Source organism: Larimichthys crocea, chromosome III, assembly GCF_000972845.2.
Source record: "Larimichthys crocea isolate SSNF chromosome III, L_crocea_2.0, whole genome shotgun sequence".
NCBI classification, from domain to species: domain Eukaryota; kingdom Metazoa; phylum Chordata; class Actinopteri; family Sciaenidae; genus Larimichthys; species Larimichthys crocea.
Window position 1 is genome coordinate 732,968 of NC_040013.1, and position 20,119 is coordinate 753,086.

Sequence of the window (20,119 nt, forward strand, 5' to 3'; positions counted from 1 at the left end):
GCATGATGAACATACATATACAATTGCAGTCTCTGTGTGTGTGTGTAAGTTAAACACCTTGGAAAAGAATACTCTTGCACAGCTTTTTCCATGTGTTGCCAGTTACTTTGCCACATCTGAAATGCCGGCGACATTGACGTACGACTCAGCGCGTTTACGTATACATGTCTATGACTGACACCACTAATTTTGCTCAAAAAACCAAACTCGTATCAAACTTGTTTCAGTCTAATTTTTACTTCACCAGTATTATGTTTATCATGCACCAAACAACATTAGTAATTAATAAGTACTTATAACTTGTGCAAATACATTGCAGTTTACAAAAATAATAATAATAATAAAAAGGCTGCAGTATCGCGATAATACCCGGAACCGTGATACTTTGTCTGGTATAGTATCGTGGTTACTCATTTTGGCATCGTGACAACTCTAGTTACGACCTTTACTTAATGTTAAGAGTAACATCTCCATCAACAGAGTGTACTGTCTTAAATGGACTTCCACCCAGGAACATGAATTATACATTTTACTGTTTTTTCCATATATAAATATATTTACATTTGTATTTCTTTGAGTCATTTATAACTCAAGTTACATTTACAATGAATGAAATTAGATTAAAGTGTATTCCTCATCATCTTTCATCTGGCTGACATTTGTTCAAAACTGGATGAAGCATTTTGTTACACTGATCAGCTGTTACATTAACATTAACATTAGGACCACCTGCCTCTTTTTGCAGTCCTGACCCATCGAGGCCTGGACTGCACAGACCCGTGAAGGTGTGCTGTGATACCTGGCAGAAGTTAGTTAAGTTCTGTTAAGTTCTAAGTTGAGGTCTCCATGGAGCAGACTTGTATGTCCAGCATCCCACAGATGCTCGATCTAGGGAATCTGGAGGTCAACACTAGTGAACTGCACAGTGTAACTACCTCCAGAGTTAAAACAACAAAACAAAGGCTGTTGATTGGCGCTCCCCTTCACCTGTCAGTCAAGCAAATCAATCCTGTGAGAGCCAATCAAAGCGTCCATCGCTCTAAGAAGATTTGACCAATCAGATATCCGTGTATAAGTGTGTGAGGAAGTCACCACAAAGAATTCTCTTTATTAAAAAAAGTGTTTTAATTAGTAAAGGAACTGCTAACGAGCACTAAACAGAATAAATACAAAATAAACTCTTCAAACATAAAGTCTCATTTAGTGCTGCACGCCAACACAAATGAATGGAAGTGTGACGGAGCTGCTGCAGTAAATCATATTACAGTTTTCCTCCATGAACAAAAACAGTCTGCAGCAGACGTCGAAGGAAAATAACGTCACTCCTCTTCTTCTTCTTCTTCTTCTTCTTCTTCTTCGTCGTCGTCTTCTTCGTCTCCCAGTCCCTCCATGTTTCCTCCGGGCACAGAACAGTTCAGGATCGCTCTGCGGACTTTCTGTTCTTCTTCTGCGAACGAGAAGAGGAACTGCTCAGACACCTCGTGTCAGAGTTTCAGACTGAAGACGGAGATACGACGTCCAACATTCAAATACAGAAACATTACAGCAACGTTACTAAAGTGTTTTCTGAACGTTACACAGAGAACCGGTTTGAACAGATCATGTGAGAAGTTCGTTCATTAATTGTTGGATCACTAAACTGTCTCACCTGGGTTTTTACATTTGGGCAGCATGCGATGAAGCTGCTGTTTGTTGTACTGGATCAGAAACTTCTGACACGTTCTGATGGTTCCTGTGAGAAACAGACACTTTAATTAGTGTCAGACTCAAACAGACGAGCTCTGACTCATTAATTAAGAGTGTTTGTACCTCCGACGTGCAAACAGTTGAGAAAACACGAGACCTTCTGCCCACGAGCCTCGATGGTGCTGATGAACGGCAGCGCCGACCAGAGCAGTCCAGAACCAGAGTCAGGGTCAGGACCAGGGTCAGAACCAGAGTCAGGGTCAGAACCAGAGTCAGGACCAGGGTCAGAACCAGAGTCAGAACCAGGGTCAGGACCAGGGTCAGAACCAGAGTCAGGACCAGGGTCAGAACCAGAGTCAGGACCAGGGTCAGGATCAGGGTCAGGACCAAAGTCAGAACCAGGGTCAGGACCAGGGTCAGGACCAAAGTCAGAACCAAAGTCAGAACCAGAGTCAGGACCAGGGTCAGGACCAGAGTCAGGACCAGGGTCAGGACCAGGGTCAGGACCAGAGTCCAGAATCAGGACCAGGGTCAGAACCAGAGTCAGAACCAGGGTCCAGAACCAGAGTCCAGAATCAGGACCAGGGTCAGAACCAGAGTCCAGAGTCAGGACCAGGGTCAGAACCAGAGTCAGGACCACAGTCAGAAACAGAGTCAGGACCAGGGTCAGAACAGTGGGTCGGAACCAGGATCAGAGTTCAGACCGTTATAATAAAACATTAAGAAACCAGATTAAAATAATAACATTACATGTTGAAGTGTTTAAGTTTAAACTTCGTGTATGTAAACACAGTATGATGTTTAGAATGTTTATTTTATATATTATATAATATATATAATGTTTAGAACGCTGTGACTCATGTATAATATTTATATTTATATTTATATTTATATTTATATTTATATTTATATTTATATGACGTCTCACCGGTGAAGCCGCTGCTGCACAGAGCCGCTCCGTAGTCTCCGTGGATCCGGGTCACCGCTTCCCGCACCGCCGCGGCCACGGCCCGGTCATCCAGCAGCAGCAGGCGGCTCCGGTCCGACACGTTGACCTCGCACAGTAAATACCTGCCGGCGGGGAGAGCGGAGCAGCACGGCGCGTTAGAAACCGACAGTAAACACGCAAAAACGATGCGTGACCAGCACGTGCACCTACCTCGACTTCACCCGCACCATCGCGGCTCCGCTTCCGCGAGCACTTCCGTCAACACGCCGCGGCAGCGCCGCCCGGCGGCCGGTGACAGCGGTGCGTTTGACAAGCGACACCGGGCAGCACGTTAACGTTAGCGGTCTCCGTTAACGCGTTTTAAACTGATTTAAAGTGAGAATTAAAACGTTAAATCTTAATTTAACTCCTCCGCGTTGAAGCGGCGTTAAACCTGAGCTCGTAACCGCAACACGGCGGCGTGTTTCCCCGCAGGAGTAACACCACAGCCCCGGTTAAAGGAGAAACGGGACAGCCCGGGCTGTAAACCATTCACACCCGCGCCACGGTAACTATGACAATCTCCATCGCTCTCAGCCAATCACAGGCGAGCTTTCCCGTCTCATATACACGTATCACGCCATCTTGGTGAAGTCGCCCGCGGGATCAAAGAAGCACAGTAACTCTTTTCTTCGTAACCGCCTCCGTGTCCGGTATGAACGGCTCACGGAACAAACCGGCACCGACACCGGCGGTCAGCAAAGCTCAGGCGGACACGGACAGCGGCTCGACGGAGACCAACCACCGGGAGCGGAAGAGCGGAGGAGGAGTGCTGAAGAAGCTGAAGTCGAGGCGCAGTCAGCCGGAGAAGTGGCCTGTGGTCACCGAGGATGAGCTCCGGGCGCTGGGGGAAGACATCTCCCCGGATCATGTGCTGGGTCTCCGGGCTGTCACGGAGGGTAAGTTACGGTGAAGTCAAGTCGCTGACGTGATGCTGAGTGTGGCTAACTAACCGATAAGTTCACATATGATCATAAAAAGTGTCAAACCGGTGAAACTAACTCATATTTAACTAAAGAGGGAGGATGTACGCAGGGGTGTAGCGAGGAATTTGGGGCACCCGGACTGAAAGGGGCACCCCCCGTCCTTAAAGGGCCAGTGTGTTAAATTTCACACTGTGTATAATATTCAAAATTCATGTTAGCGTATAATCACATGAAAATAAGAATCGTGTTGTTGTTGTTGTGAGCTTTATTTCTACAGTGAGAGCGGGTCCTCTTCCACGGAGTCCGCCGTTTTTCTACAGTAGCCCTGAGGAGACAAACCAAACGTCCTCTTCACGTCCATCAAACCGCCGGTTCCCACCACAACAAAGTCAAAGCTAACGTTACTGTGAAGCACGTGAAGAATATTGTCATGTTGTCGTTAACTTGCTCATTAACACAGACAGATTGCTAACTAGCTAACGTATCGAATTTTCCGCCTTGAGTGGCTAACGTCAGCTACTTCATCTCATGGTTTTTAAAAAGACGATACGAGTGGATAACTATAGCTTACCAAATGAGTCCAGCAGCTAATTGTCATCCATGATGTTAACTTACGTATTGTCCAGCTCCTGTTCTGGCACGACACCCGTCAGCATTCCCCTGAAAACAAACACTCCCCCCAGTGCTCTGAGCCCACAGTCTGGGTAACCCAGCTAAGAAAATGAGCTAGCATTAGCTAACAGCTGTTAACAAACTGAGCTAACATTAGCTAACAGCAGCTCACAAACTGAGCTAACAGCAGCTAACAAACTGAGCTAACGGCAGTTAACGGCAGCTAACAAACTGAGCTAACGGCAGCTAACAAACTGAGCTAACAGCAGCTACAGTTGGAAGCAGTTCACTGCCCACAAAGAAACTCTGTAAATCAGAGGGTTGAGGCGACTTTGGACTCAGCGACGAGCTAGAGGTTGCTAACTTTCCATAGAACCGAAGGTGGACCGCAGAGTCCGGTCTCTGAGCTTGAACCCTCTGAGTCAGACCTCGGGCTCCGTCATCGGACACCCGGTCTACAGTGGCAGCTAACGCTTCATAATGCCTCCCATTGTTTTTGGGCCTTTTTTCCTGGAGCAGACAACAATGGCTTTACTTCCCTCTCTCAGCGCTGTGCTGCAGCATTACTCACCCCGACTGCTGCAAGGTGCAGAAAACACCAACCGAAACTGGAAGCTGAGCGTCTGTAAATCCAATGAAACTTTGTGTTTGTGTCTCGTTTCAGACTATCTGTGCAAACCCGAGGACAACATCTACAACATCGACTTCACACGCTTCAAAATCAGAGATCTGGAGACGGGGACGGTTCTGTTCGAGATCGCCAAGCCTCCGAACAGCGGTAAGATTTACCCGTTAAAGTTCACGTAAGGACAATTCTGAGATTTCTTTTAAAACGCGTTAAATATGTTTGACAATAGTTGCTGAAAACACGTGAAGACTTTGAACGATATATTGCTGAAATGTTAGAGGTTCAAACTGTTTGTTTTTTTAATAAGGTACTTTGAAAGTTCTTGAATGGTGATGCTGGTGAATTATTTAAAATGAGTATTCAACATGTAACAACAAGTCTGAGGATGTGTCGTGTGAATGTGTGTTTCCTGTTTCAGGTCCCGTGGACGGTGAAGACGACGGCGGAGACGTGGACAGCAGTGCAGGACGTTTTGTACGATACCAGTTCACACCGGCCTTCTTAAAACTCTGTACTGTTGGTGCAACGTAAGTGAACGCACCCCAACTTTTCTGTTCAGTCTCCTCAGGGTCGTCGTGTTGTCTGAGTTGTCGTAAATGTCGCCTCTCTTGTTTCAGCGTGGAGTTCACGGTGGGCGACCGGCCAATCAACAGCTTCCGTATGATCGAGCGGCATTACTTCCAGGGACGCCTCCTCAAGAACTTTGACTTCGACTTCGGTTTCTGCATCCCCAACAGCCGCAACACATGTGAACACATCTATGAGTTTCCACAACTTCCAGACGAACTCAGTGAGTTTGATAACTTTAGACAGTCTGCGGGGACGTCTCGGAGACTACGTGCAGGTTTTAGGCAGTCTGCGGGGACGTCTCAGAGACTACGTCCAGGTTTTAGACAGTCTGTGGAGACTACGTCCACGTAATAATCCATACCTTTTGTTTTTGCTTCTTCCAGTTCGTCAGATGGTCGCTCACCCTTACGAGACGAGGTCAGACAGTTTCTACTTTGTGGACAACAAACTCATCATGCACAACAAGGCGGACTACGCCTACAACGGCGGGCTGTAAGAACGTGACGTGTTCGCCTCGTCCTGGATTACAGGACAAACGTCTGCCTTCGTCCATCAGGACTCATGGAGCTCAGTCTCTGAGACTCTGTCCAACATTTCTGTCCTTCATGTTCCCTTGAACACTTTGCCTTAAGTTTGTTGCCGTCTCTGCTGGAAAGGGACAGGTGGAGTCATGGCGGAGCCTACAGACTGCGTCACTTATGAAAACTTCATTTACTTCAATATATTTAGACTCTTGATGTTTGTTTGAAATACCTTTTTGCAACCTGACAGTTGTTTCCTGTCTGGAAAAACGAGCGTTCACTAGGAGTTGTTCAGTATTGTTAGTCGTAGATGATCATGTAGCACGAGCTGACGTTCCTCGACACTCTGGGACAACAAAGATGACCGCCGGACTGTCTTCTCACGCCGATCCTCGAGGTCTTCGAGGTCTTCGAGGTCCTCGTGGGCTGATGAAGCCCTGTTTTAAGGACTCTACTGCTGGTTTTGCATATATTCGCCCGTTTACTACAAACGTGTAACTGTTTCCAGTCTGTACATTTGCACAAAAGCTCTTCAATAAACCTTTGTTAAGCTCATTTCATGTCCATGATGATGACTCAATGGTCATTTAAAGGGACAGTTCACCCCAAAAAGATCACTTCTGTGGGTTTTGTTGAGTTCCTGTCTGTCTGTCTGTCTGTCTGTCTGTCTTCAGCTGTCCATGATAACAGACGACAGATCCAGCTGAACTGATGAAGAAGAAACAAGCTAATAATGTTACGACTTTATCCAAACTTCATCAATATAAATGAAAGCAAACACACAAAGATCACTTCAGACAGTTAGCGTGATCAGCTCAGAGCAGAGTTCTCAAATTAAATGAACCCAGAAGAACCCGGACTCATTTCTCGGTTAAACGTTGGTGGAACAGATTTGACCCTTTTACTTTGAAAACCAGCTCCCTCTGCTGTCAGATCTGAAACGTTACATCTGTCCAGCATTAACAGGAACTTTATAGTATCAATAAAATTATAACTTACCGTCTTTGGTTTAACAACAAAATCTTTGGTTAAAACAGTTTCTCTCCTCGGTGAAGCATGAATGAGTTCCGTCAACACCATACACATCACATCTAGAGAAAATTAAAATATTACTGACATGGGATAGAATGATCTTGTTTGTCTTGTTTATTTCATTAACTGATAGGCAAACATGGTTTATTTGCATTTTCTTAACAAACCTAATTAATATTTTAATCTGCTTTGAATTAAACGTGAATAAAATATATTAACTAAATATCATGGAATCTGCTAAATTAACGGAGCAGAATATTTTTTCTTACTGTGACATATTGGTCACGATATTTATCTGATTTGTTTTATATCAGTGTAACAGGACAGGTTATGTAAGCATTAGAATCATGACATGGTTGAATTTGACCTTCTGTAACAAAAAAAGAAGCTTTTTAAGTTCAGCTGCTCTCACATTTGCTGACCTGCTACACCGACTTCTTGGAAATCATGACAACACAAAACCACAAGACCTGTTCTGTCCTCGGTGTGTGTGTGTGTGTGTGTGTGTGTGTGTGTGTGTGTGTGTGTGCACACAAACTGACAGTTGAATGGTTTTTACCGTGGTCTTCATTCTCATGAAATCATGTTGACAGATTACTGAATAGTTACTCAAAGAACATAATATATTCACAGACATGAACATGTAGATAGCTGAACTTGTGACCTAAATAAAGCGCCTTCTGGCTACATTGGCATTGCCGACTGCGTGGGCAGGTCGCCCACATTGCCCATAGCCCACGGTGGGCTATGGGCAATGTGGGCGACCTGTGGTGGTCGCCCACATTGCCACATTGCCATAGCTAAAACCGGCCCTGCCTAAATATGAAATTAACTCCCGCAAACAGCTGGATGCTGTCCACACTCTCACTTTGTCACAACCCCAGGGGAGGAGACAACTCTGCTCACCTGAGTCCTTGGGTGAACCTCCTACTTTCACTATTTATGCCTCTCTCGTCCACAGTCTCGCCTGCCTCTGACTATCCTGCTTTGTCGTTCTCCCGGTGAACTCTTCAGCCTGGAGGAGGATACCGAGGGGGGAGAGAGAAAACGACTGACATTTCTGGATTTAACGTTTAAGTCTGTTTTTGAACTGCGTTAATTATTGAAGAAGGTATTCAAGACTCATTACCAAACTATCCTGTGGTCCTCACCTGGTGTTACATCCTGACGACTTTCTGATTTCAATGTCTGGTACAAGTTCATTCAAGAGCTTCACTGTTTGTTCGACATTTAACTTCAAATATCTGACGGACTTTAACGAACTCGAACTGAAGTTCATCTTCTCGGGTTAAGGACTTTGTCGGAGTTGTCATCATGGATGTTGCAGCTCTGTCCTGGTCTCTCCTCTGTCTCCTGCCTGGAATAATACTTGGAGATAAAAACAGTAAGAAAGTTTCTGATCTCAGACTCACAGACTTTATGAAGTAAATGACGTGTTGTGCACACAGTATGAACACGGGTGGGAAGAGATGCTGCATGTTGAGTGTGTGTCAAATCTTTGTTGACATTGGCTCAGTGTCAACAAAGATTTGCTTTAAACTTCATTTCATAATAAGTCATGTTTAAAATGAACATGAGCTTCAGATTTGTATCAGCTTCATTCAGTTTAAAATGATAATTGTGACAATGAAAATAAAATTGTTAGAGAACAGTTCATTTTTTAAATGTCAGTATTGCCCCCTGAGCATTTTCACAATGTAAAATCTGACCCTGGGCATCAAAGTGGTGAACTGTCTGTCTGCTGACAAGGACCTGCAGAAACAAAAGAAAAGTTTAGATAAAGTCCAAACAAATAGATAAATGCATTCTGTTTAATTTCACATTTCTAATTAAATAAACGATTCACTTTAAGATATTTGCAGACAGCTCTCGTGGCCACAAATGTCAGTCTACAGAAATAATTTCTACATAGAAACGTAGGAAAATCTGCCTGCAATGAGGTGACAGGGTGTGTAACTTCTCAGTATGAACACAGACAGGTGGAAAGAGATGCTGCATGTTGTCAAACGTTGTATAAATGTTGGACAACATCTTGTTACTGAGTGACGACCTGTCAGTCCATACAGCTCACATGAACAATCTGGGTTTACTGGACGTAATCTGATGTTGCTCAACAGTCACAGTTATTAAACATGATGATGATTCATATATACATATATATTTCATGTCTCTGGGTCAGGTGGCGTCCGAGTGGTCGTGAAAGAGGACAGCGATGCCATTTTGCCGTGTTCCCCCAGAACCAAGGAGAACCTTTCGGGAGCACTGTTCGACTGGAGGACGAACAACCTTCGCACGGACGTGTTCATGTATCAGGCAGGCAGTGTTACCACCAGAGCAGAGGAGTTCAAAGGTCGAGTGTCACATTTTCCACATGAACTGAAGAACGGCAACGCCTCCATCATCATCAGAAATACAAAGATAGAGGACGGCGGGAACTACACCTGTGATCTTCCACATCTGGAACCACCTCAGAGATTCTACATTCAGCTTGTTGTTGGTGAGTGCTCCTCTTCCTTTGACTCTCTTAACCAGCTACAATCAATGGAAAACTTCTTCTTCTATTAAAAACCACCAGAAACCAGATCAGGGCCGTCCCTGTCTACCTTTTAGAAACCTCCTGTGCTAAGCTAGAACCAGGTCAGCTGTAGGGTTTGTTTGAATGGGATGAAGTTCTTTCTTTTCTGTCTTTCAGAACCTGTGATGAAGATTAGACAAATCCAAGGTATGTCACTGCTTTCATTGTCTGTAAGTGTGTGTTACAACACAGTGTCATCCAGGACTTCAACTTACTGTAGTGACACAGGTTAAAAAACTACATGTTAGTTTATCAGTGTAACCACTGACTCACCACTGAAAACATAAACGATACGATGATGTTATTGAACTCTACATCTACAAAATCCATCAGCTGTTACCCACAGTCCAGTCCAGTTCAGCTCAGTCCAGTTCAGCTCAGTCCAGTTCAGCTCAGTCCAGTTCAGCTCAGTCCAGTTCAGCTCAGTCCAGTTCAGCTCAGTTCTACTTGATGTTCTTCTGTCAGTCCATCAGATTTGTTTCATTTCAGGCTGTCGTCTTGAAATAATTTACATTTGAATAATAAAGGATCTCTGGGTGACACAGTTGGAGCACGGACTCTGCAGATGTAGAAATCAGTGACATCATCAGATATTTCTTTAGTAATCAGGAGATTTTGTGTTGTAGTACTTCAGTGCACGGCTGCAGCTAACGGCTAGCTTGTATATTTGTTACATTAACAGGAGCTTCTCCAAAGCCAAACATCGTGATAGTCAATGTCACAGAGGACAGAGTCCAGCTGAAGTGTGAGGTCCAAGGTGCTTCTCCAAAACCTGAAGTAGAGATCCAGGACAGTGCTGGAAACGTCCTTCCTGCTGAGGAACCTCAGGTCTCTAAAAGAGGATGCCGGTACACTGTGATCCGCTTCACCACCGTGACCAAGACCGGCCGCTTCCGCTGTGTCGCCAAGCAGAAGGAAATCCACCATGAGACTTCTGCTGAGACCTACGTGCCTGTCTATGGTGAGACTTGTTTCACTGATAGCACTTCATTTATGAAATATCATCACTTTAAACATAAACTTATATTTGAGTACATTCAGAGTTTCACACTCGGGTTTTGTTTTGTGTTTCAGAGGACACGTGCAGCAAAGTGGACGTCACAGGATGGCTCAGTGGATACTTCTTGGGAGTTTTCTCTGTCGGTCTACCTTTGCTTGTAGCTGCAAAGTGCATCAGAAGAATACGTAATGGTAAGTTTCTGTTAGGAATTGTATCAACATAAACATAATGTGCTGACATCAACTGAACAGATAATTTAATTACTTATCTTCATTATGTTGGTATTTACATTCATAAAAACATCCACTGAGACTTCATTTATTTGAGGCCTCTGCTTCTCGTTCTGACTGGTTCAAATAAATATAGCAAGTTGTAACTATAAACTGTGTAAATAACTGTAGAGTGTGTCTGACAGACGTTATTACTGACACTGCAGCAGCACAGAGACTTAAACAAAGTCAGTCAAAGGCAGCTTGAGGTTGCCGAGCAACCAGGGTCAGCTGCAGGTCAGAGCTGTAACTGCAGCTGTGCTCTGTCTGTGTGTGAGAGACTGCTGAGAGACACAGAAAATCTCTAAATGAAGCCCCTCCAACTAGTGGACACTAATGCCAAACGGTAGGTGGTATCAAAAAGCCCAAATGACCGTGAGCATCCTCATCTTGTCGACCATGTGAATGCTGAATTTCAGTGTGTGAAGTTAAAAAATGTGACCTGGGGAGAGAGAGAAAGAACAGGTGCCCCGTGCTCCTTTGGGAAATTTCTCCTCTCCAGTTTACATGGGAGTAGATGGGGCTGTCGGTGGGTGATCCTGGAGCATCAGTGCGTCTCTCGCCAAAACTATAAGTCTGACAGCTTCAGCAGTGATATCGCTGCGTAGCCCACGAATTTTCCTACGTTTCTATGTAGAAATTATTTCTGTAGAGTGACATTTGTGGCCACGAGAGCCGTTTGCAAATGTATTTTTTGACAAATGTTTCTCTCCCTCTCCACTCTAGCTCTGGAACATTCTATCAATACACCCATTGTGAATTCTGGCGTGGTTTTTGGTGATTTTTGGCAAAACCGTTTGGTGAAACTCTGAGAAAAGTCACAGCTCACCATTCCCGTCTGAGCCGGTCGTTTTGATACCTTTATTGTGTACGTGCGACCAAAACATGTGGGAGGAGTCACGCTGAAATTCCTGTAATACGTCAGAATAATCAGTATGGACAGTGAACAGGCCTGCAGACACTCTAATACATCGCTGACCTTTAAGTGAATACTTTAATTAGAAATGTCAAATTAAACAGAATGCATTCATATTGCTTTTTTTTTTGCACTTTATCTAAACTTTTCTTTTGTTTCTGCAGGTCCTTGTCATCAGACAGACAGTTCACCACTTTGATGCCCATAGACCAGCAGTGTCCAAACCTCTTTTAAAGATGATCAGATTTTATTTTATTTATTTATTTTACTATATTTTATTTTTTGTGAAAATGCTCAGGGGGCAAGCTGATACAAATCTGAACCTCATGTTCATTTTAAACATGACTTATTATGAGTAATGCAAAGTTAATTTTAAAACATATCACTCTTGCTTTTCTTGTTTAAGAATTCACTAAGCGTGTTTCTGATGGTAGCATTAAGATCAACTCTGAATCAGAGAACACTTCTCTTCAGATCTGACACTGTCATCATGAATGTAGCTCAGATTCAGATCTTACTCTGCTGACAGTGTTGTTCTGCATCAGGGTGTGTAAATATTCTTTAACTTTAAATCTTTGAGATGAAATGTATTTTTACACGTTTAAAGAAAAGTTTTTAGAACACTGACAATCCTGAATGTGCTTTCAGTCTCATTGATGCTGGTTCTTCATGTCACAGTCAGCCGTTTGTGTCTTATTATTCTTTAACTTTGCATAGCTGATGATAATAATATATAATGTTAATGAGTGGATTTGTTTTATGTTACGCTCTCCGCACCCTGGACTGGTGTAGAACCATCTCCTTTTATTAAATCAATAAATATCTTTGTTTAAACTGTAAACATCTGTTTTTTATGATACTTCCTCTTACCCCTTAGTCAGCATATTTTGGATTTTGGAGGTTTGTTTTTGTTTTTTTCTTTTCTGAATTTTAAGTCAAATGCATGTTCAGGTATGAAGAAACAGACGACACGTCAAAGACAATTCTCTCTCTCTCTCTCCAATAACACCGGGATAACAGCATAATTCATATGAAATCTCGAGGAAGGAAAAGCAGAGTAAAACTTCACTGTGAGGAGTTTATAGATCCACCAATCAGCGTCAGCACGGCATGACGTCACGTCTCAGGCATCAGATCATACTTTGTTTGATTTGTTATCTCGAGATTTAATTATGTTTCTATGATTTAATTAATTATGATCTGTTTAACTCTTTTTAAACTTTTTTACTTTATTTATTTGGAAGTTTTAAATTTATGGTATATCTTTGATTTTTATATTATTTTTGTTGATAATTTATTTATTTTTATTTTATCTTATTAGTTTTCTTCATTAACCTCCTGAGACCTGAGCTTTTTTTTTCGGTGTGCATTTTTAATTCCTCATAAAAACGAAGCATTGTCTTCGGCACAGGAAGTGTCCCTGAATGAGGACAACATCAGAATCTAATGTATCGGGTTTTATCAGGTGTGCACTTACAAGGAATGTGACTATGCGCAGAATAAACATGAAGTAAAATATATATGAAAAATACAGGAAGATAAAAAAACAAGTATTAAACTATAAACAATATAAATATATATACACACAATATCTAATAAAAACGAAGAAGCTGAGGAGCAGATGGGTCTAAGTTGAGCAACATAAAGTATTATGGTGGAGGTTTATTTTTAGTATTTTAATCCAAAATAAAAATAAAAATAAAAATCTGTGACCTGTAGTTACATCTCTGTCCAGCAGGGGCGGTGACGTCACTCACCAGCTACAATAAAAGCTGAAGCGAAGAAGAAGCAGCGGTAAAGTCACCTCTGTTAGCCGTTAGCTGTTAGCCTGCTGTGATTAACGATGGCGCCTCCGGTGGCTGTGTCTCCCCTCATCAAGGTTTGTGTCTCCTCATCAAGGTTTGTGTCTCCTCATCAAGGTTTGTGTCTCCTCATCAAGGTTTGTGTCTCCTCATCAAGGTTTGTGTCGGGCGACAGTTTCTTTGTTTGACGGTGAAGTGACGCGGTTTGTTTTCAGAGCGCGAGCTCCTGCTAACCGTTAGCTCGGAGGCTAACAGCTGAGGCTAGTAGAGCGAGGTCAAGAGAACTACAACTGTACTAACGAACTACAACTATACTAACGAACTACAACTGTACTAACGAACTACAACTGTACTAACGAACTACAACTGTACTAACGAACTACAACTGTACTGACGAACTACAACTACACTGACGAACTGCAACTATACTAACGAACTACAACTTTACTAACGAACTACAACTGCACTGACGAGCTACAACTGCACTGACGAACTACAACTGCACTAACGAACTACAACTGCATTGACGAACTACAACTACACTAACGAACTACAACTGTACTGACGAACTGCAACTTTACTAACGAACTACAACTGTACTGATGAACTACAACTACATTGACGAACTGCAACTATACTAACGAACTACAACTGTACTGACGAACTACAACTACATTGACGAACTACAGCTACACTGACGGACTACAACTGTACTGACGGACTACAACTGTACTGACGAATGTGTGTCAATAAACAGCCGAAGCAGCAGGTTCGAGGTGGAGCACAGGTCTTGACCTGTGTGTCAGCAGTTGCAGTGCATTGTGGGATTTGTAGTATGAGTGGTGGGAGTGCGTTTTACCGCCGGGTCATTAATAAAATTATCCGGCCACAAGAAAAAACATGGAGATCCTCTCCGCTCTGTATGGACGTCTTGATGTGATGTCACTTCCTGTCTCCTGCAGCGCTGATGAGTCTTTGTTTCCGCAGACGGCGAGATATTCTGCTCTGATCGCCGGCATCATCTACGGCAAAAGGAGATATGGTGAGTTCTTATCAGCCGAGTACTGAGGACTCGTACAAGGCCTTGAAAGTCCTTGAAAAGAGGTTCAATGTTTTTGATTTTCTCAGATCACCTGAAGCCGATTGCAGCTGAGGAGAGGAGGATCGAGGAGGAGGAGAAGAAGGTTCGTGAAGAGCAGGAGCGCATCGCCAAGCAGCTGGCAGAAGGTCGGCCTCGTCATCGTGCATCAGTCTGAGATGTTCTTCATCTTCATCATCGTCTTCTCTGATTAACGTGTTTGTCTCTGTCCTCGCAGCGAGTGAAGACACCATCCTGAAGTAGAGCTGAAGCTGTTGAACATCTCCAACCTCACCTCCTTTTTTCTGGACTGACCATGACACGGCGGCTCAAACACTCCCGGACACTGTTACCTCGAAGAACCCACAAAGAACCCGACCACGCGCTGCTTTCATGTTTGAAACGAGGCTCTTGAACGCAGCGTTGTTAGTCACTCGTAAGTTATTCAGTTGATGTTTGTAAAGAAGTGATTCCATAAAAAGTAAAGATCACGACCGTCGTCGTCTTTGTGTTTGTTCACCCTCACACTCAAACATTCAAACGGTGATGAAACGTTTCATTTGTATTTATTTATATCAGTGTTTAAAGCTGACAGCACGTCCTCAAAGAGTCTGAATGACTGATGGACGCTTCACTTCTGCCGAACTTTGCTGTTTCTGTTTAAAACTATGGATATCAGTGATGCACGGGCTGATACAAATTGAGCGGGTGGTCACGAGTCACCAAACAATATTTTTAATATTCGGTGCCGAGTAAAGTTTTGTAATTTATGTAGTAGACATAGTTTTCTGCACACAGACTTTATCTGCTGAATAACTGGCACGAAGATGCCACGAGCTCTACAGGAGGTAGAGAAAGTACAGACTACTTTTTAAAATGTGGGTCAGGAAGCGTTGTCGTCGTTTTCTGTTCAAAGACAGACGTTCCCTTTTAAACTAGTTTCATGTGAAAACTTGTAAACGTGACGGTTTGTGTTGACGGTGCTGACGAGTTCAGTTCATTTAACCTTCTGGTTACCCTTCAAAATAATTACGTTAAATACCCTTCGACACATAAATGTGTGCATGAACATATCAAGCTATAAAAGTCTTCTAAATTAATATTTTTTTGAATTTTTTTTAAATATTTGTTTAGACCAGCATCAGTCCTAATCATACGTATCAAATATTCATGACTTTCTTTTATTTTTAAAATGACGAATAATTTTTTGTTTCATTTGTAGAAATGTTCAGTTTGTGTCGGAGCCGTGTATATTATTTGTAGAAATGTTCAGTTTGTGTCGGAGCCGTGTATATTTTGATTTGACCACTGGGGGGAGCCTTTGTGTCACTGCCTGCAGATGGCTCCATGTATGAACTGTTTAGTTTACTGTTTATCCACAAGAACTCCCAGCATGCACCACAAAGTCCTCATGTGTAACTATAACCAGTATTCATGTGCAACCTTTCAATAAACAGAGAAACCCAAGACATGATGACTTCAGGTGAACGTGGATTCATTTATCCACACAGTAACTTCCTTCTCAGGTTACTGAGTTTAAAATCTCTTAGAACTGATGACACGTCTCTCCCCTGCATGTCAGCGCACGTGGATTCTTCTTTAACACACTCAGGTCTCAGGTTCACCTGTAAGTCACCTGTGCTGGCAGCCTTCCCTTCTTCTACCTCCAGGTGTGAAACAAGCAGCTCAATAAGTCGCCTCCTCTGGAAAGAGGCTCGTGTCAGAAACGGTCTCCATGCCCCGTGCGGTCCTTCTGCATATATATAACGGAGTGCAGAGACGGTCTCAACACGATTTACACGTGACAGAAGCAGAGACTGAGTTCAGGACGTTCAGTCATTCACAGATTAACCACAGCTCAGACAGTAGTTAGTTAGTGAAGTATAGAAACCTTCTTAAACATCAGACTCAAGGACTTTCCAGGCCCAATTCCCTCAAATTCAAGGACCCAACATGCCACAGTTTGCTACACTGATCAAGTGAATTAAGTAGTGAAGTTTCATTTTCTGTTCTTGCACAAAATAAATTGAAAAACTTGAAGCGATCTGAACTAAACATCTGAATTCTGCAGGAGATGAATCAAACGTCAGGCTGGAGCATCTCAAGCTAAACCTTCAAACCCTGAAATCAATGATGTTAAACAGAGATCTTCATCAGGCCTTACCTAACGTCCTCAGGACAGCTGAGGTTATTATTACAACAACTACAATGTTGGTCTGACTGGAAATAGCAGCTGAACTCACCGTCATGCTGCTTTTCTTTAATTAGCTCCCAGGAGCTCCAGAAATAAACTTCAGGAGACACGAGGACTCGGATTACAGTGATCTTCAGTGAACAGACAAAGACAAAGAGGAATTTAAAATCTACAGAAAGGAAAACAACAGGAAACACAGGTTATGTAATAGATTACCTTGTAGTGAGTTCATCACAGGCCTGTTGACGTCTGAACTCTGGATTTCTGGTGCAGAAGTGAAGAAAACTTCCTTCAGCTGTTTCCTGTTCAGGCGACAGAATGTTACTTAACCGAGCTGACATAACATGACTCCATCACCACCAACAAATACACTTTACTTCATTTTTACATCAAACCTTCTTAAACATCAAATTCAAGGAATTTTTTAAAGGATTTCAAGGACCTGTGGGAACCATGAAAATGTTACAAATTTGATGGTTGGAAATATTTTATCAAAAAATGACAAACACCTGAGAGAAGATTCGATTCTTTCAGACTTTACATCTAAAGACTTCTTTATGTTTTCACTTTGAGATTTTCATGAAATCCAAAAAATAATTAGAGATTATTTTTTATGTCTCTTGTTTCCAGGTTAGTTCTTTATGAAATCCCCAAAATAATACAAGTAGGATGGTTTATTTTTGTCAAATGTTATCAAGTTAATTAAGTTTAAAAATAATGTGTCTACACCTTCTTAAACATCAAATTCAATGACTTTTAAAAACAGATTTCCAGGCCCAATTCCCTGAAATTCAAGGACCAAACAAGCCATAGTTTGATCAAGGGTTGATTAATCAGAATATTTATAATAAGGACTAAAAATCAGAGCTTCAGTTTTTGCACCGAATATATAAATTCAAGCACTTTCAAAAACCCATATGAATATTTTTAGAAGACTTTCAAGGCCTTGATTTTCCTCCCTGCTTAGATTCACAGACGTTTAAGGATTTCAAGCACCGGTGGGATGACAAACTTTACTGGCCCGTCATGAACGTTACAGTTTGATGATAAATGTTCAATTCGTTCAGACGTTTATCGTCTTAAAGTTTTTCATTCTTCGTTTCTTCTCTGCAGGTTTTCATGAAACCTAAAATAAACGTGTGTTCTCGTGTAAACAACCTTCGTCGTGGACGTGTGACTCAAGGCTCAGGCCACCTCACCACCCCGCCCTAACACCCACCTGACCCCGGGGGCATCTGCCGTTATGTATCCCGTTAAAGAGTCCTGCAAACAATTACATAATTACAAACACTTGCTGAATGCGAGGGTTCATCAGCTTACAGCGGGGGATTTTGTTAATTGGATTATCTGTAGATTTAAACTCTGCATTTAGGTTCAAGAAGTGGAAATAATCAGAGGCTGTCTGTGCATCGGGTATAAAAAGCTCACACGCCGTCTCTCGACACACAACAACAACCAGCACTCTGCACCGAAGACTTCCTGTGGCTTCATCCTGCACTCGAGGTAAGACGACGACGCCGCTTTGACGAGAACAAACATTTCTGTAGCCAGAATCTGTCGTGCTGCTTGATTTTCTTGTTTTTTTTTTTGTTGCCTAGAATGGACTCCCAAATGTTCGCCCTGGTGCTGCTGGTTCTGGCCTGTGTGGAGCAGAGCCTGGCCTCCTGTATGGTGGACAGCTTCACCGTCAAAGAGGACTTCGACCCCAAAAGAGTGAGTGCAGAAAAGACCTGAACCAAAACTGTCTTTACCATCAAATAGTTCATTCATTTTATACCCACAGCAACCAATCAGATTAACTTTGATTCTTTATTTTGATCGATAATTTCCAAAGTCAGGGATCAACAGACGATTATCTCACTAAACGATGCAAACAAATACGTGACGACGAGCGTTTCATTTGAAATATTGAAATATTTGTGGTTTACAAGAGAGATTGTGTCGATTAAATCTCCAAATCGTGATAAAAATCAAGGTGGTTAATTAAATTCAAGCATATTTCAAACCTTAAACAGATAATGGTGAGTTTGAACCCCTGATAAATGAGTAGACAGATGGTGGAATTCAGAAAACAACTAATATTAACTTTAAGTAAGACAGTAAAACGAGTATATATGTTTAGGGCAGCTAAGTAAGTAAGAAAACGATCTACATCTCTCCAATAAACCAGAACATCGTCAGCGTACAGGGAAACACAGTGTTCATATCTGGTTGTAGCACTCACAGTTAAAGTGCATGTTTATATTTGATCAGTAGAAATTAAACTCGCCTTTGTTTGTTTCTTCTGACAGTATTCAGGAAAGTGGTACGCTCTGCAGAAGAAGGATCCCGAGGGTTTGTTCCTGCAGGACAACATCTCTGCTGAGTACACTGTTGGAGACGACGGTGCCATGGTTGCTTCCTCCAGAGGCAGAGTCACTCTTTTCGGGTGAGTGTTCGAGGTGCCTACAAACTGTTCCTGTAAATAAAGATTTACATTCCTGCTCACCAATTTTTTACTGGACCTTCAGGTTCTGGGTTGTCTGTGCCGACATGGCAGCTCAGTACTCAGTCCCTGACCCCGGCACCCCCGGCAAGATGTTCATGAACTACCAGGGACTGGCCAGCTACCTGTCCAGCGGCGGTAAGCTTCCTCACCTGTCCACGCCCACAGTCTCTCAGCGTCTTTCCCACAAAGACTAACTTCTCTGGTTCTCTGCTCCTCCAGGTGACAACTACTGGATCATTGACACAGACTACGACAACTACGCCATCACCTACGCCTGCCGCACCATGAAGGAGGACGGAAGCTGCGAGGACGGTTACGCCCTGGTCTTCTCACGCAACCCCCGTGGCTTCGCCCCCGCCATCCAGAGAGCCGTCCGCCAGAAACAGGAGGAAATCTGCATGGCAGGAGAGTTCCAGCCTGTGCTGCAGTCCGGTATGTGTCTCATTCAGACGGACGCTGGATTTAGTCGCCAGAGACTCAAACATAGAAGCTACATAAGATGTGTAAATGTTGGATCGACGTTTAAACTCCTAACACGTGTTCCTCTTCCTTCTCTATTTTTAAACAGGAGCTTGCTGAACGTCTCCTGAGCTGGACTTTGTCGAGTCGCCCTCCATCATCGGTAATCGCCAAATGAAGACGGAGCTCCTCTCAAAAACACAATCGGGAGAATAATCCAATAATCTTAATCTCATCGGATAAATCCAATTCAACAACCCGTGAGAAAATGTGCTTAACACCGCCCAGATGAAACTGAAATGTAATACTGATGGGTAACATCTGCACCGTGTAATCATTCTGTACTGGTGGCAATAAATTTATAAGGAAACTTCT

At 42.9% G+C, this 20,119-nt stretch overlaps 4 protein-coding genes and 2 long non-coding RNA genes across 6 annotated transcripts; 4 read left to right on the top strand and 2 right to left on the bottom strand.

Annotated features, from left to right (window-relative positions):
- Positions 1-1,070: 1,070 nt before the first annotated feature.
- pop5 (POP5 homolog, ribonuclease P/MRP subunit) lies at positions 1,071-3,185 on the bottom strand. The gene is made up of 5 exons (XM_027277413.1): positions 2,846-3,185; positions 2,567-2,757; positions 1,810-1,896; positions 1,649-1,732; positions 1,071-1,447 (listed from the first exon to the last, which is right to left on the bottom strand). The coding sequence occupies exons 1-5, from the start codon at positions 2,863-2,865 to the stop codon at positions 1,320-1,322; spliced, it is 510 nt and encodes a 169-aa protein (XP_027133214.1). The 5' UTR covers positions 2,866-3,185; the 3' UTR covers positions 1,071-1,319.
- Positions 3,186-3,200: 15 nt separating this feature from the next.
- On the top strand, positions 3,201-6,486 carry LOC104939133 (protein unc-119 homolog B). The gene is made up of 5 exons (XM_010755619.3): positions 3,201-3,573; positions 4,877-4,990; positions 5,259-5,367; positions 5,458-5,630; positions 5,794-6,486. The coding sequence occupies exons 1-5, from the start codon at positions 3,330-3,332 to the stop codon at positions 5,904-5,906; spliced, it is 753 nt and encodes a 250-aa protein (XP_010753921.1). The 5' UTR covers positions 3,201-3,329; the 3' UTR covers positions 5,907-6,486.
- Positions 6,232-8,665, bottom strand: LOC113745601 (uncharacterized). The gene is made up of 3 exons (XR_003462239.1): positions 8,115-8,665; positions 7,870-7,978; positions 6,232-7,022 (listed from the first exon to the last, which is right to left on the bottom strand). It is a non-coding gene; the product is annotated as an uncharacterized LOC113745601 (long non-coding RNA).
- A 315-nt stretch (positions 8,666-8,980) lies between these two features.
- On the top strand, positions 8,981-12,203 carry LOC113745693 (uncharacterized). The gene is made up of 6 exons (XM_027278387.1): positions 8,981-9,015; positions 9,201-9,460; positions 9,656-9,685; positions 10,221-10,499; positions 10,613-10,729; positions 12,130-12,203. The coding sequence occupies exons 1-6, from the start codon at positions 8,981-8,983 to the stop codon at positions 12,201-12,203; spliced, it is 795 nt and encodes a 264-aa protein (XP_027134188.1).
- Positions 12,204-13,512: 1,309 nt separating this feature from the next.
- LOC113745600 (uncharacterized) lies at positions 13,513-14,717 on the top strand. The gene is made up of 3 exons (XR_003462238.1): positions 13,513-13,622; positions 14,513-14,567; positions 14,654-14,717. It is a non-coding gene; the product is annotated as an uncharacterized LOC113745600 (long non-coding RNA).
- A 2,833-nt stretch (positions 14,718-17,550) lies between these two features.
- LOC104939130 (purpurin) lies at positions 17,551-20,114 on the top strand. Its single transcript, XM_010755617.3, has 6 exons — positions 17,551-18,300; positions 18,396-18,510; positions 19,089-19,225; positions 19,308-19,420; positions 19,505-19,717; positions 19,854-20,114. The coding sequence occupies exons 2-6, from the start codon at positions 18,397-18,399 to the stop codon at positions 19,862-19,864; spliced, it is 588 nt and encodes a 195-aa protein (XP_010753919.1). The 5' UTR covers positions 17,551-18,300; position 18,396; the 3' UTR covers positions 19,865-20,114.
- The last annotated feature ends 5 nt before the right edge of the window (positions 20,115-20,119 follow it).

Excerpts from the sequence above, each read along its gene's own strand:
- pop5 (XM_027277413.1), bottom strand. The coding sequence starts at position 2,865 with ATGGTGCGGGTGAAGTCGAG. Across the intron at positions 1,733-1,809 it reads CAACTGTTTGCACGTCGGAG|GAACCATCAGAACGTGTCAG; the intron begins GTACAAACACTC and ends TGTTTCTCACAG. Across the intron at positions 1,448-1,648 it reads GCCCAAATGTAAAAACCCAG|AAGAAGAACAGAAAGTCCGC; the intron begins GTGAGACAGTTT and ends TCTCGTTCGCAG.
- LOC104939133 (XM_010755619.3), top strand. The coding sequence starts at position 3,330 with ATGAACGGCTCACGGAACAAACCGGCACCGACACCGGCGGTCAGCAAA. Across the intron at positions 3,574-4,876 it reads TCTCCGGGCTGTCACGGAGG|ACTATCTGTGCAAACCCGAG; the intron begins GTAAGTTACGGT and ends GTCTCGTTTCAG. Across the intron at positions 4,991-5,258 it reads CGCCAAGCCTCCGAACAGCG|GTCCCGTGGACGGTGAAGAC; the intron begins GTAAGATTTACC and ends TTCCTGTTTCAG.
- LOC113745693 (XM_027278387.1), top strand. The coding sequence starts at position 8,981 with ATGTTGGACAACATCTTGTTACTGAGTGACGACCT. Across the intron at positions 9,461-9,655 it reads CTACATTCAGCTTGTTGTTG|AACCTGTGATGAAGATTAGA; the intron begins GTGAGTGCTCCT and ends TCTGTCTTTCAG. Across the intron at positions 10,730-12,129 it reads CATCAGAAGAATACGTAATG|AATTCACTAAGCGTGTTTCT; the intron begins GTAAGTTTCTGT and ends TTCTTGTTTAAG.
- LOC104939130 (XM_010755617.3), top strand. The coding sequence starts at position 18,397 with ATGGACTCCCAAATGTTCGCCCTGGTGCTGCTGGTTCTGGCCTGTGTG. Across the intron at positions 18,511-19,088 it reads AGGACTTCGACCCCAAAAGA|TATTCAGGAAAGTGGTACGC; the intron begins GTGAGTGCAGAA and ends TTCTTCTGACAG. Across the intron at positions 19,421-19,504 it reads CAGCTACCTGTCCAGCGGCG|GTGACAACTACTGGATCATT; the intron begins GTAAGCTTCCTC and ends CTGCTCCTCCAG.